The sequence below is a fragment of the Prionailurus viverrinus genome, chromosome D1 (assembly GCF_022837055.1).
Source record: "Prionailurus viverrinus isolate Anna chromosome D1, UM_Priviv_1.0, whole genome shotgun sequence".
NCBI lineage: Eukaryota > Metazoa > Chordata > Mammalia > Carnivora > Felidae > Prionailurus > Prionailurus viverrinus.
The window spans coordinates 99,714,795-99,730,759 of record NC_062570.1 but is presented as its reverse complement, the minus strand read 5'-3'; the positions used below and the strand labels follow the sequence as shown (position 1 = coordinate 99,730,759).

At 56.4% G+C, this 15,965-nt stretch overlaps 1 protein-coding gene across 8 annotated transcripts; it reads right to left on the bottom strand.

Annotated features, from left to right (window-relative positions):
* Positions 1–226: 226 nt before the first annotated feature.
* SLC39A13 (solute carrier family 39 member 13) lies at positions 227–8,291 on the bottom strand. 8 transcript variants are annotated; one of them, XM_047823924.1, is made up of 10 exons: positions 8,069–8,288; positions 6,284–6,592; positions 4,244–4,357; positions 3,825–4,018; positions 3,322–3,426; positions 3,119–3,208; positions 2,323–2,373; positions 1,896–2,024; positions 1,614–1,713; positions 227–1,482 (listed from the first exon to the last, which is right to left on the bottom strand). In XM_047823924.1, exons 2-9 carry the CDS (start codon positions 6,582–6,584, stop codon positions 1,651–1,653), a joined length of 1,047 nt encoding a protein of 348 aa, XP_047679880.1. In that variant the 5' UTR covers positions 6,585–6,592; positions 8,069–8,288; the 3' UTR covers positions 227–1,482; positions 1,614–1,650. The 8 variants fall into 8 exon arrangements, with proteins under 8 accessions (XP_047679880.1, XP_047679882.1, XP_047679875.1 ...); XM_047823926.1 differs by having other exon boundaries at positions 3,825–3,949; positions 8,069–8,281; XM_047823919.1 differs by having other exon boundaries at positions 1,892–2,024; positions 8,069–8,279.
* Positions 8,292–15,965: the final 7,674 nt, after the last annotated feature.

Sequence of the window (15,965 nt, the reverse complement as noted above, 5' to 3'; positions counted from 1 at the left end):
TGAAAAGCCGACGAGCCAGGGATGGCATGAGAGGCTATACCCTGTTCTAAGAAGCACTGCAGAGTAATAGTTCAGAGATGAACATGAAGCAGAAGAGCTGAAGGTGAGGGGAGAAGGGATAAGATGCTGAGCTGGGACCCACACAGCCACCAACCTGGCTGGAGCAAGGGACTCCTGGGAAAGCCCTGCTTGACCATGGACTCTGGTGTGCAGAGGAGAGACAACCAGTTTGTATATAATTATTTATTTGCATCTTATCTATAGAATATTTACAGATAGAAACGGAACCACAGCAAAACTGCTGTAAAACCATTCAGACCCTCTTGACGGCTGCTTCTCAGAACGTCCACGGTTGAGCAGCAGGGCTGAGCCCGGCTGTGGAGTGGGCCAGCTGAGTACCTGGGTGTCAGCCAAGGGAAATAGCTGGGGATTATGGCTTCAGCATTCTCCCAGAGCACATTCCTGAGTGCTGACAACGCGGAGCCCTCACCACCCCCAACTCCCCCCTCAGCCTACGTGGGACAGGAAAAAGGGGCCTGGAGCTGGGGGGCAGCTGTGGCACACTCTTCCTGCCCCCAGGATCTCTGCCTGGATCCTGTGCTGGCGTGAGCATCCCTGAGCTGGCCTCAGAGGCCTCTCTGGCCCAGGGCTGCTCCCTGCCCCGCAGGCTGCTGTTTGGCAGCTGGAGGTGGCAAAAGCCGCCGGCGCTGCCAGGGAGCGTTCACCGGGGGGAACGGGAGCCGGCCTAGGGCTGGCAGCCACGAGGAAAAGGTCTTGGAAAGCATCTGCCAGGCTCCATCCTGGGCTGGGTAGGGCTGTCAGTGCTGAGTGGGGTGAGGGGCTACACAAGCACCTGCCTCTCCTTTCTTTGGCCTTAGAGCTGGCAAAGGAAGGGCCGGGACAATGGACACGGCAGAGAGAAGGTGCCCCAGCCTCAGCCCCTCGGCTGCCCAGGGCTTGGTGCCCGAGCAGAGGTCAGGGACCCCAAGGCCCCAGAAGGAGACAGCTTTGGGCCCCCTGAGCTCCCTGGGGAGCAGCCTCTCACTCCCCCTGCAGTCTTGTGGGGAGAGGCCTCCACCTGGGACCAGTGCTGCTCGTCCTCACTGCTCACTGTGAGAAGTGCAGGGTGACAGGGTGGTCAGGAGAGAAGACCACGGCGTGGCTGGGGGCCGCCGCGGGCATCGGGCCCTGGGCCCAGCGCATGATCACAGTGTCGGTCTCACACATAACTGGTCACACGTGTACATGTACACACACGCACGCATGCACACACACACACACACACACACACACCATCCTCTCATCTGGTCAGAGGTGTGCTCTCTCAAGCACTCGCCCTCTGCCTCACACACGGTCACAGAGTGAATCCGAGTCTCTTATTGCAGTGTGGGGGGCATCAGGGACCGTCAATCCACGAAAAGCGAGAACAGCACCATCACCACGATGCCTGTGCAGAGCAGCAGCACTTGCTGCAGGGAGCGCCTGTGGGGAGAGGGGGGTGGGCTCAGGGGGGGGGGGGGGCGGCCACTGGCTGATGGAGGGGCGGAGCCCAGAAGCCCTTCCCCCTCGAGCTCCCATGAACCCTGTGAGTGGCGGTGGAGAGGGTCACTCACCACGGGTCATCTTCCTCCAAGAGGTCCGGCAGCACGTTCACCAGGGCGATATAGAGAAAGCCACCAGAGGTGAAGGGCAGGATCCAGGCCACGGTCTCCTCTGCAGTGGGAGAAGTCCCGACTGGCTAGGAGCCCAGGGGAGCCACGTGCACCGCACCCACTCCCACAGGGTAGACCGGGCAGATCCTGGCCTGCACACTGGGGCGGGGCAGCTGTGCCCTCTGGCTGGGGCCCCTCCACTGACCGCCACCTGCCACCCCCACCCACCATGCCCGTACCTACTCCCTTGGGGGACTGCGTACAGATGGCGAAGCAGGCGCCCAGCAGGCCCCCCAGTGCCGTCGAGAGCTGCAGCTTGGCTGCGCTCCATCGGTCAAAGCCGGCCCGGAGCAGGATGGCAAAGTCGCCCACCTGAGGGGAGGTCCAGATGATCACTCTGGGCCCCAGGGGTCAGGTACGGACATGCACACCGAGCCCCCTGCACCGGCCTTGCTGCTGGGCCCCCCGCCAAGCCCACATCCCCTAGGCTGGGACCCCAGTCCCCAGGAGGCTGGAGCACAGCTGAGATGGAAGCTGCAGCCTGGTGGGCCGAGAGCTCCAGGCCTCCGGAGCCCAGCCCCCAAGGCTGCTACTGCTGGGCTTCCTACCCCCACCCCCTCGCTGAAGCCCCACGTCCCCACTGCCGCCATGGAGACCCTCTGGCACACACCTCATGGGGGATCTCGTGCAGAAGGATGGCCATGGTGGTCAGGAGCCCAATCTGCAGGGAAGGAGTCTGTGGGGTTCTGGGCCGAGGGCCAGGCACCCACTTGTCCACTCATTCTACAAATATTTACTCTGCTGAGTGCTCTGGCCGGACACCATTTGGCTGCTAGAAATACAGCAGTGAATACAACACACAAGGAACCTGCCTTCACGAAGCAGGAGGCAAGGACTGAACGAACACACAAAGAACTGCACGATTACAGTGATAAGTACTGCAGGAGAAGAGATGGACTGGGTGTCACAGACACAAGTGACAGGGGCCTAATTTAGATGAGGGGTCAGCAAAGGCCTCTTTGAGGAAGTGCATTTAAGTCGAAGCCTGAAGGATAAGGAGCCAGTGTTTCAAAGAGTGGGAGGAAGAACATTCCAGGCAGACGGGGTAGTGTGAGGTGGAGGCCATGAGCGGGGAAAGAGCTCAGCCAGTTCAAGAGTAGGCGGACCACTAATGTCAGAGCTCAGAGGACAGAGTGCAGAAGTGGGTGAGAAGCATCTAGAAGCAGACAGGGCCCAAGCCTAGCAGCCTGGCAGAGGTATGTGATCCCAAAAAGGAGTGTTTGGCTTGGGACAGAAGGCAGCCTCATGCAGGAGCCCTTGGGGCTTAGATGGGGGTGTGGATGGTGGAGGGAGTGGGAAGGACAGAAACTGGAAGCTTATTTTGGAGGTAGAACCACCTGGTCTACATAGGCACCATCATTCCCCCCAGAAATGCCTGGATCCCCACTGTCGCAGCCGCCACTCACCTTCTTGCTCACAAGGAAGCTGGCAGCTACAGCCAGCCCATGAGTGAAGTTGTCTATGGTGTTGGCCAGCAGGTTGAGATAGCCACTGACCTGCATGAGGGGAGAGGAAGCCAGGCTGACCTGGGTGGGCAGGGCTCAGCTGGGCCTGCCACTTGTGGGGAGGAACAGCTGCAGGGAGAGGGGACCCCGAGCGGGCCACTCACTTTGATGGTCCGGACCACGGCGCTCACGCCGGGCTCTGCAGCCGGCTGGGCCAGATAGCGGCCTCCATTGAGCGCGGCAGCAGCGGCAGGGTCTTTGCTGGGGGCCTAGGGCCAGGAGAAGGAGGGAGAGGTGACATTAGATGCTCCCCCACTTGGCCAGGGTAGACGCAGGAAAGGAGCAAGAGATGGAGAAACAGAGGCAGGGAGACCCTTGCCCCTTTTGTCTAGCTAGACTTCTCTGCTGCTCAATAAGCCGCGTGTACCCAGACCCAACTGATCCTGTGCCTCCCACACGGCTGCCGCCATCAATCTATGAGAACAAGCCAGAGCAGGGCCAGTGTCATCACTCCCCAGATCTTCCCAGTTGGCCCAGCCTCCCAGAGCCCCCAGGGAATGGCCAAGAGACCCACTTTTCAGGGTTCAATTCAGAACCTGGGCCTGCAGGCCCTCAACCACCACAGAGTAGAGGCCAGCTTGTCCGGACCCTGGGATGTGGAGCTCACCTGGCTGGTCCCCTCCTTCTCCTTGCTGTCCAGGAACATCTTCTCCAATGCCAGAAAAGTCAGGAAGCCAGCAATGACCCACAGTCCCAGTTGCTGTTGCTGCTGCAGGCTCTGCCCCTCACCACCTGCAGGGGGCAGCACTGACAGGCCAGGCCAAGCCAGGGCCACAGAAGGGGGGCCATTTGGAATGGGATCTAGTCAGGGGCAGTGACAGGGGAAGGGGGACAGGAATGGCTGGTGGGAAAGCTGGGCCCCAGGGACTCCCACAGGGGCCAGGGTATCGGGGCCAGGGCACGTTCGCTGCCAGACGCCCAGAACCCCTCTCCCAGTCATTCTGGCAGAGCAGGTAGGGCCTAGGCCAACCTTAGGCATGGGCACCAGCTCCCTCTGCCCTCCTGCCCAACTGCAGCCTCACTCACCAGGGCTGGCACTGCATGTGTAGGCCCACGCCTCAGGCAGCAGGTGGAGAAACACATTGCCCAAAAGTCCCCCCAAGGCAAAGCTGAGCAGCTGTTTCAGACGTCTGGCCCCAGCTACAAAAGAGATTCGGGGCCTGGGGCTGATCTACCAGAACCGCTGGCCCGACCTCTGCCCCACCCAGCTTACTGGGCGCTATGTTTTTCCAACCAGACTGCAAGCCTCCAGAAGGCTGGACTTGGCCTCCTGCCCTTCCTGGAGCACCGACCCCACCCCCCCAACCCCCACCCCCAGGCCCAGCACTGGCTGGGTGCTCAACAGGAAATACATCACGACCTGCTGGATGACTGTGGAGCACTAACTAGTGCTTCACAGTTAGGAGACTGGGCTTGGGAGTCCGAAAGGTCCCAGCTCCCAACCCACAAGCTGGTGACCTTGGGCAGGTAACTTCTGGGATTTGTTTTCCCATCTGTAAACTGGGGATAATTATATCTGATAGGGATCTTGGGGCAATTAAATTGCAATACATATAGCAAGTGCTCTCCAAGTGGGAATTTTTCTTTTCACAGCCACGGTCACTCTTGGAAAAGTGGCAGAGATTTGGGGACTTTTGCAGACTTGCAGCATCCAGAGTTGGAAGTGCCCTAAGAAGACTATGTCCAAACTCTTGGTTTGTAGAGAAACAGGCCCAGAGGGCAGAGGCAGCTTGGTGATCGGGTGGAATCCCAGGAAAAGCTGCCGCTTCCAGGCTGTGTGACCTCAGCCTGATCAAAGGACCCCTCTGTGCCTGTGCTTCCCCATTTGTGAAATGGGGCTAATAATCCAAGTCCTCCCTATGCTGACTCACCGGGACACGGTAAGAGGGGCTGAGGGGATGCACGGGCACAGGCATGACAGCAGGGCCCCACATCGGCCCCATTCACAGCTGCGGCACCAGCCGTCAGCCTGGGGCAGGGCATAGATGTGCTCATAACCATCTGCTGAATGAACAGCTCCTGAGCCTCGCAAGCGGCAGAAACCCCTGGAGCAGGCATTTCAAACAGATTCCAGGAGTCTGGTCCAGACCTAGCATGTTGCACTCCTGGGTGAGGCAGCAGGCACCTAGTTTTAGCAGCTACCCATCTAGTCTCTTTGGTTTTCATCACAACATGTCATTTGTGGACAGTACATGTATCTGGCACAAAAGGGCAGCTTCTGCCCATGCCGGTGCCCTGCCTCCCAGATCCCCTCCCCAGAGGCAGGCTGGCTACCTGGGTAAGGCTGACCCAGGGGCCCTTGGTAGGAGGGTCTTTTGCACTATGAGCAGAGACTGAAGGGCAAGGCACCGCATCCCTGTAGCCGGCACGGGGCCTGTGAACACGCTGCCCTTTCCCCTGCACCAGGCAGCCTTCTAAGTGCTTTTACCAATATTAGCTCATTTCATCTTCACAGCAGTACCTATGAAGTACATACTAGGATTATGCCCATTCTTAAAAACTTTTCTTCAAGTTTATTTATTTTGAGAGAGAGACAGAATGAGCAGAGGAGGGGCAGAGACAGAGGGAGGGAGAGAATCCCAAGCAGGCTCCACACTGTCAGCACAGAGCCCGATGCAGGCTTGAACCCATGATCCATGAGATCATGACCTGAGCTGGAACCAAGAATCGGATGCTTCACCGACTGAGCCACCCAGGTGCCCCGTATTATGCCCCTTTTTAAGCTTGGGAGACTGAGCCTCAAGCAACTTGCCCGATGCCACCCAGCTGGAAAGTGGCAGAGCCAGGGGTTGAACCCAAGCAGCCTGGCACTCATATTTCCAACCAGTGTCTATACTGTTTCTTGGTGAACGTCTGCTGACTTTGATTCTTTCAGAACAAAGGATGAACGAAGGAAAGAGCATGGCACACCCTGGTCTCACAGGACCAAAGTGAGAAGTTACATGTGTCCCCGCCCTCCACCTCAGACACGCTGAAACCTGGGACGTGAGGCCCCACTCTACCAGGGAGAGCAGCGATGTTTTCCACGCTGCTGGCTGCCCTGGGCACCAGAGGAGGGTCACCTACCTTCTGAGCGCAGCGTAGTCCCCATCTCCAGGGGAATCACGAGCAGTGGGAAGACCCCACTGAGCCCCACCATGAGTGAGCCCAGGAGGGAGCAGATCCAGGTGTCCAGCCTCTCCCCACTCAGCAGGGCCCCCCAGGATTCGCTTTCTTTGTTGTCTAGACGACAGGCCGCGGCAGGCCCCCGGCTCCTCAGGGCCTGCTGGGAACCCGCAGCCCCTCCCAGGAGCTCTAGGACAAGAGCAGTGAAGAAGAGGAGCCTCTGGCCCGCCATGCCACAGCCAGGGCAGGGACATCCAGGCATGCCACGTGCTGAAAAACACAAAGGCCTCTTACGTGAGCTGCCACCCTTGGCCGCACACCTGCTTAGCAAACGTGGCATCTTAACCCTCCTCCCTACAAGTGGCCATGGCATCCACTCTCCTGCTTGCCTTGCCCAGGGCTTCTGATCCCAGTGATGGGTTCACAGAGTAAAGGGGCTCTACTCTTCTACACCCCACTCCCAAGGACCACACATTGTTTCCTTCTGAGCCAGCTCCAGACTGTGTGTCAGCACGTCTGCCTGGGGCTAAACTTTCCCTAATGACGGGGTGAGGCGCTGGCTGGGCTCCCTTTAGCCACCGGCAGGCCCAGCCCAGTCGGGTGTCTCTAGCTGCCAGGGGAGGCCCCGCCGCCAGGACATGCCCCAGTGAGGACGCCCCAGGGGACTGAGGCTGGCACTGTCTAGCTTGATGGGCGACACTGGGAGGCGCAGGTGGGGAAAGCGAGCAGCTGAGCTAGGGCAGAACCGTCAAGAGCTTCTCCCTAGGCAACGAGCCCACTGTCCCCAGGGCACAGAGACAGACAGGACGTAGGGCTGAAGAGAAAGATCCTTCAGTTAGGAACTGCCTCACAGCTGTGCAGGGCACACGCTTCGGAGACCTGCCCTAAACTTTGTGCTCTGCAGCTATGGCTTTTTGAGTGTAGGCAAAGTCCCTGCAGCACCTGAGCCTCAGTTTCCTCCTCTGTAGGATAACAGAACTGCCTCCCGCACAGGCTGCGAAGGCCACGAGCTTGCTGATGCAGGTGAACTGTGCCCGGTAGGGAGGGGGCAGGGAGAGCCCTCCTTATATTGCAGGAGACCTGGGGCACCGGGCAGCAGGAAGGTTCCCAGCCTCTGGATCACAGGATGTGGATGTGAGTCAACTAAGAGAGAAGTTCAATCTGGAAACTCAGGCATGAGGTTTAAATGCGGTCTGCCCTGCCTCATCTGGCCGTGACCTTGAGCTGGCGATGTCCCTGCCTCAGTTTCCTCATCCCCTGATGGCGGTGGGAGGCTGAAAAAGATGCCCGCGTCCAGGACCTCCACAGGCCCTCACGAGAGACTGAGGAAACCCGCTGGGCTCCTCGGGGTCCAAAGGCAGGACTGGGCCGGGCCGGACTTGAGGCCAAGGCAGGGCACGCAGAGGTGAGGGGACCACAGTCTGGGCAGAGGGGAAGCGGAGGACGGAGAGCCAGAGAGCAGAGGGAAAGGAGAAAGCAAGAGAAAGTCAGGAGTGAGAGAGCCAGAGAGGCTGGGAGACGGACACAGAGGAGGAAAGCGAGGGAGCGATGGGCAGCGAGGGAGCGATGGGCAGCGACGTGCAGGGCGACAGGGGAGAAGAGAAGCCCTAGGAAGTTGAATTCCCGGGCTCTGCGCCAGAGGCCCGGGTCTGCCCGGGAGCGGCAGGGCCGGGGTCGGGGTAGGGGGGGGATCGGCCGAGGCGTCCCGCCCGGGGCGCGGGCCCCGAGGGTCGGGCGGTCACTCACCGTGCGGCAGCGGCGGCGGCGGCGCTCCGGGCGGCCCCAGCCATCCAGCTGCGGCGCCGCGCCCCGCCCCGGGTCTGCCCCGCCCGGTCCGCCGCCCGGCCCCCAGCCCGGAGCCGCCCCCGGAGCGCGGCCACGTCACACGGGACCTGTCCGGAACCCGACGCGCGGCGCGCCGCAGGGTCGAGGGGAGCGGCGGTCGAGGCGCGCTTCCGCCTCGCGGCTGTGGGGGACCCGGGAGGCCCAGGCGCACTTCCGCCCGGGAGGTTCGGGGACGGAGGGGAGGGCCCGGCGGAAGTGGGAGCCCCAGGAGCGAGGCGCTCAGCCCCCGCTGGGCGGGGCGGAGAGGGCGGCCCCGCAGGGACCGCGAGCCGCTGGGTGGCTGGGCTTGCGGCTCCGGCCGCCGCTTCCTCTCTCGGGCTGCAGTGTCGCCCACGGCCGCACGAGGGCGCGCTCCGCTGCCAGCCCTCGCAGCCCGGAGCTCCGAGCCCGGCCGGGGTCGGGGTGGGTGCCTGGCTTGGGCGCTCCTGCTGTGAGTCAAACCGGCCTGGCTCCTCCATGAACAAGGGAAAGGGGAAGTGCCCGCCGCAGGGAGGGGCCTAGCCTCGGGAACCTCAGAAGAGGGAATTTTATTCTTACTCATCGAATTATTTTTATGCTTTGGTTTTTCACTGGGAACCTCAGGCCTTTGTCTCCAGGGCTTGTAACCCTTTGGGGTCCAATGCGTGGTGGCTTGACACTGTTGCTTGGAACCCCAAACCTGGGGTAGCTCCCTTTTGTGCTTGCCTCACCTGGAGGAAGGTAGGCCTAACCTCAGACTAGGGCAGCAAACAATAAATAGCATTATTATATCTACAATTTACTGGACACTGTTGCGTGCCATTCACTCCATCTGCATTATCTCACTGAATGCTCATTCTGCCCCCACTGAGGTGGGTACTGTTAGCCCCGGGGTCACGCAGTGGCACAGATGGCAGAGCCAGGTTTCCCCCTGGGTGTCCCTGAGCCCAGAGCATGTGACAGCACCTCTCACTTCCAGGGAGGTGGGAGTCTGGCTTGGAGGTTCCACATTGCATCTTTTGCTGGGAATCAGCCAAGACTGTATAATATTCAGGATGGGGCACGTGGATACCCACTTGGGCAGAGATTGCGACAGGGTAGGGGTCTCCAAACCTCTGACCCTCATTCATCACCCATGCTGGTTCCCTTCAACTGTCCTGTGTTGCTCTCACCTACTGGGGGCTCTGAGGGCACATGACTCACATACTGCACCTGATGCCTGTTGACCACACTCCAATGTGTGCTTTTCTTGGACCTCCAGCTCCTTCCAGGTGGGATCAGCTTTCCTCTGAAAGCCCCGTGTCTGTCTCACCACACCAAGCCCACAGGCGAGTTCTGAAGTGGAAGCCCTGGGTTGGTTTTTTTGCAAAGGGAGGAAGACGCTCAGGGATGCTGCTCTGGGATGTCAAAGATGCACCCGCCCCCCCCCCCGTATGCAAATCACTTAATCATATGCAAAGCACTTCACAATATACAAATGATTTCACAATAAGACAGTCAAGTTAGCATTCCTGCCTCTGGGGGCTGAGGGCTGCTGGCCCCCAGCAAGAGGGTAAGGCAAGACCCAGCCAGAAACGTCCCCTGGCTGCCTTCTCACTGTCCTTTCTTTTCACCTAGCCTGGAATTTCCACCATCAAACTCCCTAATGGAGTAAGGAAGCACACTGGGGGGCTCTAGAAGAGGACCATGAGCAGAGGGGACCAGGTGAAAAGACGGTGTGTGGACTGATGTGTGCTGTTAAAAGCAATGAATTAGATCTGCCAGGGGCTTCCAGGTGAGAAAAGAAAGATGCAGAAATATTTATTTAATATGATCTGCTCTTTTAAAATAATGACAAAAGGAACCCTGTCTAAATATATGTGATTATAGGCATCAGTATATAGAAGACTATGTATAATTGTGAATAATAAAAAATATAGAAGATCAAACATTGAGTGATAACATGGATTCCATGGATGGGTGGGGAGGAAAAATATAAAAGGAAAATTTAAAAGCACGTCAAAACATGAATATGATCACATTTATGCAATTATGTACAAATGTATATACATGTGTACATAAAATCTCAACTTATTTATTGATTTATTTGATGACCTCATAGCTTTATGGTTAAGACAGCCAGATTCTTGTACCAGACTTCCTGGAGCAAATTACTTGACATCCTATGCCTCAGTTTCCTCATCTGTAAAGTGTCAGATTGTTGTCAGGAGTAAATGAGGGAATACACACAGAGCATTTAGAACTATGCCTGGCATACGACAAGTTCTCTTTAAGGCTTAGGTATTATAATTATTTACATGTGTGGATATATGGGTATAAAGAAAATGTTATAGCAATGAACAGATAACTTAAAGACACAAGGTGGGGACCATCTCCTTGCTGAGCACAGATGACGGATGAGTATTTTGCAACACATTTATCAATCGGTTTGGAGGCCACAGCGACCTCCTGAGTCGTGGCCCTGGGCAGAAAAATTTTAGCAGGGTGGATGGGCCTAGACAGTGCTCGGATTTGTGTGGCTGGGAGGCCTCTGACTGGGGGGCTGCAGATCCGTTTTTCTGACCTCACTGGGTCTGACTTTAACACGTCGTTCCTGGCTTTGGTATCTTTAGTGGGGGCCCTTTTCAACAACAAGGTCTCAGTCCTCTATTTCCAGAAGGGAGGACTGCCTCTGGGCCTGGGCCTGCTGACAAGGTGGGGGCTGCAAGACCATCAAGGTCTGGCATTGTCAATGTTCTGACAACCTCCCCTCCTCTGGCTGCACAGGGCTAGACACTCTAGGGTGGGGGTTGATGCACTTTTTTTTTTTTTTTTTTTTTTTTTTTTTTTTTGCTTCCAGAGGCCTTCTCCTTTTCAAGGCTTTCTTTGGGTCCACAGGCTGGCAGCAACCTCTTGTAGAGAGGCTTCTGAGGCTCAGGGTGGTGAGCTCCTTGCCCGTGAGTACAGCTGTGAAATGAGGCCTGTTACTCTTACAGCGGCTTCAGGCTCAGCCTCTCCCAACTGAATCTGCCCCTCAGGAACCCCTGACCTTAACCCTCTCTCAAGTCACCCTTCTTAGAGCAGCCTCAGCCCCCTAGTGAGTTTCTGGGGTGCTTTACCCCCCAGATCCTGAGCCCTGGCCAGACGAGGCACTAGCAGCTTCATAGCACAACCCTTCCTGGGCAGCCAAGCCTCACTTCTTTCTGTCTGGTCTCTCTGCCTTTATAACCCCCCTTTGTAATCGCCATCCCACCCCCCGGCAGGCCTGGCATATTTCTCCCCTTCTGCCATTTCTGTTGATTGAAATTCAGCCCTTTTACAAGCCTTCCCTGAAGCCTTCTGGATCTGTCCAGGCTGAAGGCCCTCAGTGTTGTGTGTTTTAGGGGTTTTTTTTAGCCCTGTCCCCTGCATGCACAGGCCTTTCCCCCCATTCCACATGGGCTTCTGGAAAGAAAGACAACCTCTTGCCTATACCCTGAATAAAAGTCAGTCCAAATGGCTTTAATGTCTCCCTTTCCCCTTCAGGAGCACAAATGCAGATACTTCTGCATTATGCACAGCCATCTGGGCCTTTGCAGGCCCTCCTTTACTTAATTTATGTGTTTATTGATATATTTGCTTACTTGTCACTCCCGCCCCCGTCCCATCTCCCTGTCTCCTTCTTGGGGGAACCTGAATTTTGTGATGATCAGGTTTTCAGGATCTTTCCTTTTCAAGTTTTTTTTTTTAATGTTTATTTATTTATTTTGAAAGAAATTGTGCACGTGCAAGCAAGCAGGGAAGGGGCAGAGAGTAAATCCCAAGCAGGCTCCACACTCAATGCAGAGCCCCACAGAGGGCTCCACCTCAGACCATGAGCTCCTGACCTGAGCTGAAATCAAGAGGCAGACGCTTAACTGACTGAGCCACCCAGGTGCCTCTCTCTCTCTTTTTTTTTTAAGCTTTTATTTTTAAGTGATCTCTACACCCAATGTGGGGCTCAAACTCACAACCCGAGATCACGAGTCACATGCTCCACCGACTGAGCCAGCCAGGCGGCCCTTGGCTCTTTTTAAAGCTAAGGAAAATAAAAGTTGTTCTAAAGTTTTCTTTTACATCGTTCAGTGATTCTTACAATTGTTTTCATATAGGCCCTGCATAATTATTAATAAGTTTACTTTAAGATATGTTGCATTTTTTTCAGGTATTTTGAATAGGATATTTCCCATTACATTCTGAACGATTCGATGATAGGTGACAGGAAGGCAAATTATTTTTATGTATTCCTTTGATACCTGGTAAACCAACTATATATTTTTTATAGGTTCTTATAATTTCTCAGTATTACTCTTGAGTCTTTTGTCATCTCCTAATAACAAAAGTATTAGAAGGAAGGAACCAACATTGCTATTTGTAGAGATATGGTTTGCCTTGGTTTTGAACTTCACAGGAAGGGTATTTGTTTTCTGGGACTGGCTTTTGCACTCAACAGTATGGTGCTAAGATGCATTTATGCCATTATGTGAAACTGGTTCATTTGTTTGCTTAACTGCTGAACTGCCTTATCGCTGTGTGGATGTATCCACTGTAATTTATTTACCCGCTCTCCTTAGTGTTCACTTGGGTTACTCCCAGAGTTTTGCTATTAAGAACAGTGTATCTTTGAACGTTCCCGCCCAGGTCTCTTGGAGCACAAGCCAAGGTCTCTTGATTTTATGCCTGGGGGGTGGGGATCTGCTGCGTCTCCGCATTATAAGATAAGGCCAGATTGTCTTCTCCAGTGGTTACACAGAGTTGCTGGCTAGCGATGCACGGGAGATTGTGCGGCTCCACCTCTTCTCCAACACTGGGTGCTGTCAGGCTTAATTTTTGCCCTTCCAGTGCTGTAAAATAGCATCCCACCGTGGTCGTCGCTGTTGTTCCTTCACTACCAATGAACTTGAGCATCTCTTAAGATGTTCACTTGAACACATGTGCTTCCTCTTCTTTAAAATGCCTTTTCACGTCGTTTATCAAATTTTCTGCCGGATATTTTGTGTTTTTCCCCCCTATGGATTTGCAAGAGTTCTTTATGTATTTTTGATGCTTCACCTTTGCCAGTTGCACGTGGCGGGCGTCTGCTCCCGTTTGCGGCTTGCTTTTCACTTTCTCTAAGGTGTCTCCACTTCTCTCTTCCCTCCCACATCTGTGCCAGGGACGCCCATGGGCGTTGCTAGTGTGTGCGTGTGCACTTGTGCGTGTGTGTTGGGGGGGGGGGGGCTCGTGTCCCTCCGAACCCGGTGCAGACGGACCCCGCCTCTCCTCCTGCTTTCCGGCCTTTAGGGGACCCCGCTCCTCTTCCCTCGCAGCCTCTCTCCCAGCTTTGCCCCGGGGACCCCTGCTCGGCCTGGCGCCGCGGGCTGGAGGCAGGAGGCGCCCCCGCCCCCCGGGGTTATTGATCACTTCCGGCGCCTCATCTGGGGGCCGGGCCCCTCTCCGCTCGGCCGGGCAGCGCCCTGCTAGCTCGGCGCTCCCTGGGGGCGGGCGCCGGGGGAGGGGCCCTCGGGCCGGCCCTCCGGAGGCGGGGGCGGGGGCCCGGGCTGCGGCGGGGGCTGGGGTGGGGGGCGGAAGCTGCCCGAGCAGATAAGCGCCGAGGTCGGTCCTGCGGTGAGACAGTGCGGGACGCCGCTGCCTCCCCACTGCCTCCGCTGCGCCGTCCCCGCACCCTCTGTCCCCTACTCCCTCCAACCCTGGCTCGGCATCCTGGGCGGAACCCCCCCGGGGCCCGTGGGGGAGAGGCTCTGGCCTGCACCTTCTGTTCCCGGCCTCAGTTATCTCAGCTGGAAAACGGGGGTAGGAGGCTCCATTTACTCCGCGAGGCTGTTGGAGATGCAACAAATGCAGGCTGGTGAAAACCCTCTGCAGATCTGAGCCTTTTGTAAAGGATGGGGACCCTGGTCCCTTCTCCTTGCCCCTGCTGTACCCGCCTGTCTCCCGGCTTCAATCTCGTTGCATAGATGGGAAAGTGGGGGTCTCACTTGCCTCAGAGCCAGGGAGCCAGAGGAGGATGGAACACTTTCCGCTGTCCTCAGCGTGGGGACAGAGCTAGGTTGTGTAGAGCCTGATGCTTTTACAATTTGAGGTCCTCGTTAAGAAAAAGACTACAGAATCACAAATATAAATTTGCAGAGGCCTCTGCCAGGGCCTTGGAAGGTGCTTAAACCAGAGAGAAGCTCAAGTCCGGTTTCTCTGTTTCCTTGCCTTGCCGGGAGGGCCCCTACAGGAACTTATAACACCCCTCTGCAAGAGACAGACACCTACCTGATTGCAGGGTAGGATGGCCGCAAACAATATGGCTGGGGAACGGCCTGGAGGAGTCCCTGCTGCAGCTGGCCCCAACCCCTTGCGTGCCCAGGAAGCCATCCGCAAGCCCAACCCAAGAAGCAAGGGCAGTCAGGCATTTGGGGACTGCACCACAGCTGGGCAGGGCCATCCAGTCATGGTTCAACTCGCCACTCAGGGCCCCTGACCCTGCGGGTTGGTGGTGGCAGAGAACAGTTCCTAGGAGAAAGGAAGAGGAACCTCTCTGAGGCAGTATAAATGCACCTGACTTGCAGTTACACAGGATTGGGGTTCAAGCCCCTGCGGGGCTGTGTGATCTTAGGAAGACTCCTCCGCCTCAGATTTCTCATCTGTGAAATGGGAGTAATAATAGTACCGACCTGTCAGAACTGTTATGCGGCTTAAATGAGACCATGCATGAAGAGGGGCTGAGCTCTTGGCTTTTAGAAAGAAACTTCCCTTCTGTGAACTCTCCAGGCCAGGAGAGGCATTTTTCTCTCCATTTTAGGGTTAAGTCACTTAGCCAGGGGATGGTCTCTGTTGCTCTACAACAAGGTCTGGCACCAATGTCTTGGTTCTAACTAGCAGGGAACACGGCTCCCTTGAGGCTTTCTCCCTAGGGAGTTAAGTGCCACTGCTGGGTGTGAATTCCCAGGGCAGGGAGCCAAGGAGAGCCCTTGATTCAGCAGACTGCTCACCTGTTTTTATAACCTCTTTGCTCTCGTGGGCACTTGAGGCCGGAATGTGTCCAACTCTGACATCTTACAACCTGGTCCAGGAGAAGCAAGAGACTGTGGTGATGGGGACAGGGCAGGGGAGCCGGGAATGGGCCAGGACCATGGGCCTGGGCAGCGGTGACACCCCAAAAGACCTGCTGCTTTGCCTCATGGTTTGCATAGGATTTCTACTGGGTTGGAGGACAGAACCAAGTTCTCACCTCAGAGCTGTTGCTTTTTGGCCAGCTGACCTTCCTCCCCTCTGAGCCTCAGTTGCCTCATATTTGAAATGGGGATAAGAATACCTGTGAGGATTCTGACCTGTTATGTATGTAAAGCGCCTAGTGCATGCCATCAGTTGTTACAAAAGTGGATGGGGCACCTGGGTGGCTCAGTGGGTTAAGCAACGGACTTTGGCTCCGGTCATGATCTCACAGTTCGTGAGTTCGAGCCCCGCCACGGGCTCCCCACTGGCAGTGCAGGGCCTGCTCAGGATTCTCACGTTCGCTACCCCTCCCCTGCTCGTACTTTCTCTTTCTCTCAAAATAAATAACTAAATTTAAAAAACAAAAAACAGTTGTGGCTGTCTGAGGATGAAAGCGAGGTGCCGTGCGAGGGCAGGAGGTGTGAGCAGAAATGGGGAGTCCTGTCAGAGCAGGAGTTTGGGCCTTCAGAGTCTCATCTCACAGAGGGAGCCCCTTGGGGTAGGGCTGGGAGCCTCAGCGCTAACACTCTCCCAGATCAGGACAGGTCAGAGCGAGGCCAAGGGCCCTGGGGGGCGGGGGTGCAGAGAAGAGCAGGGAATAGAAGTTCTCACCCCACCTCAGGCAGGTGAAAGGGAAAGG

Coding starts and splice junctions, on each gene's coding strand:
- SLC39A13 (XM_047823919.1), bottom strand. CDS start 6,584: ATGCCTGGATGTCCCTGCCCTGGCTGTGGCATGGCGGGCCAGAGGCTC. Junction 4,358..6,283: donor GACTACGCTGCGCTCAGAAG/GTAGGTGACCCT, acceptor TCTCTTTTGTAG/CTGGGGCCAGACGTCTGAAA. Junction 2,374..3,118: donor GCTTCCTTGTGAGCAAGAAG/GTGAGTGGCGGC, acceptor CCTTCCCTGCAG/ATTGGGCTCCTGACCACCAT.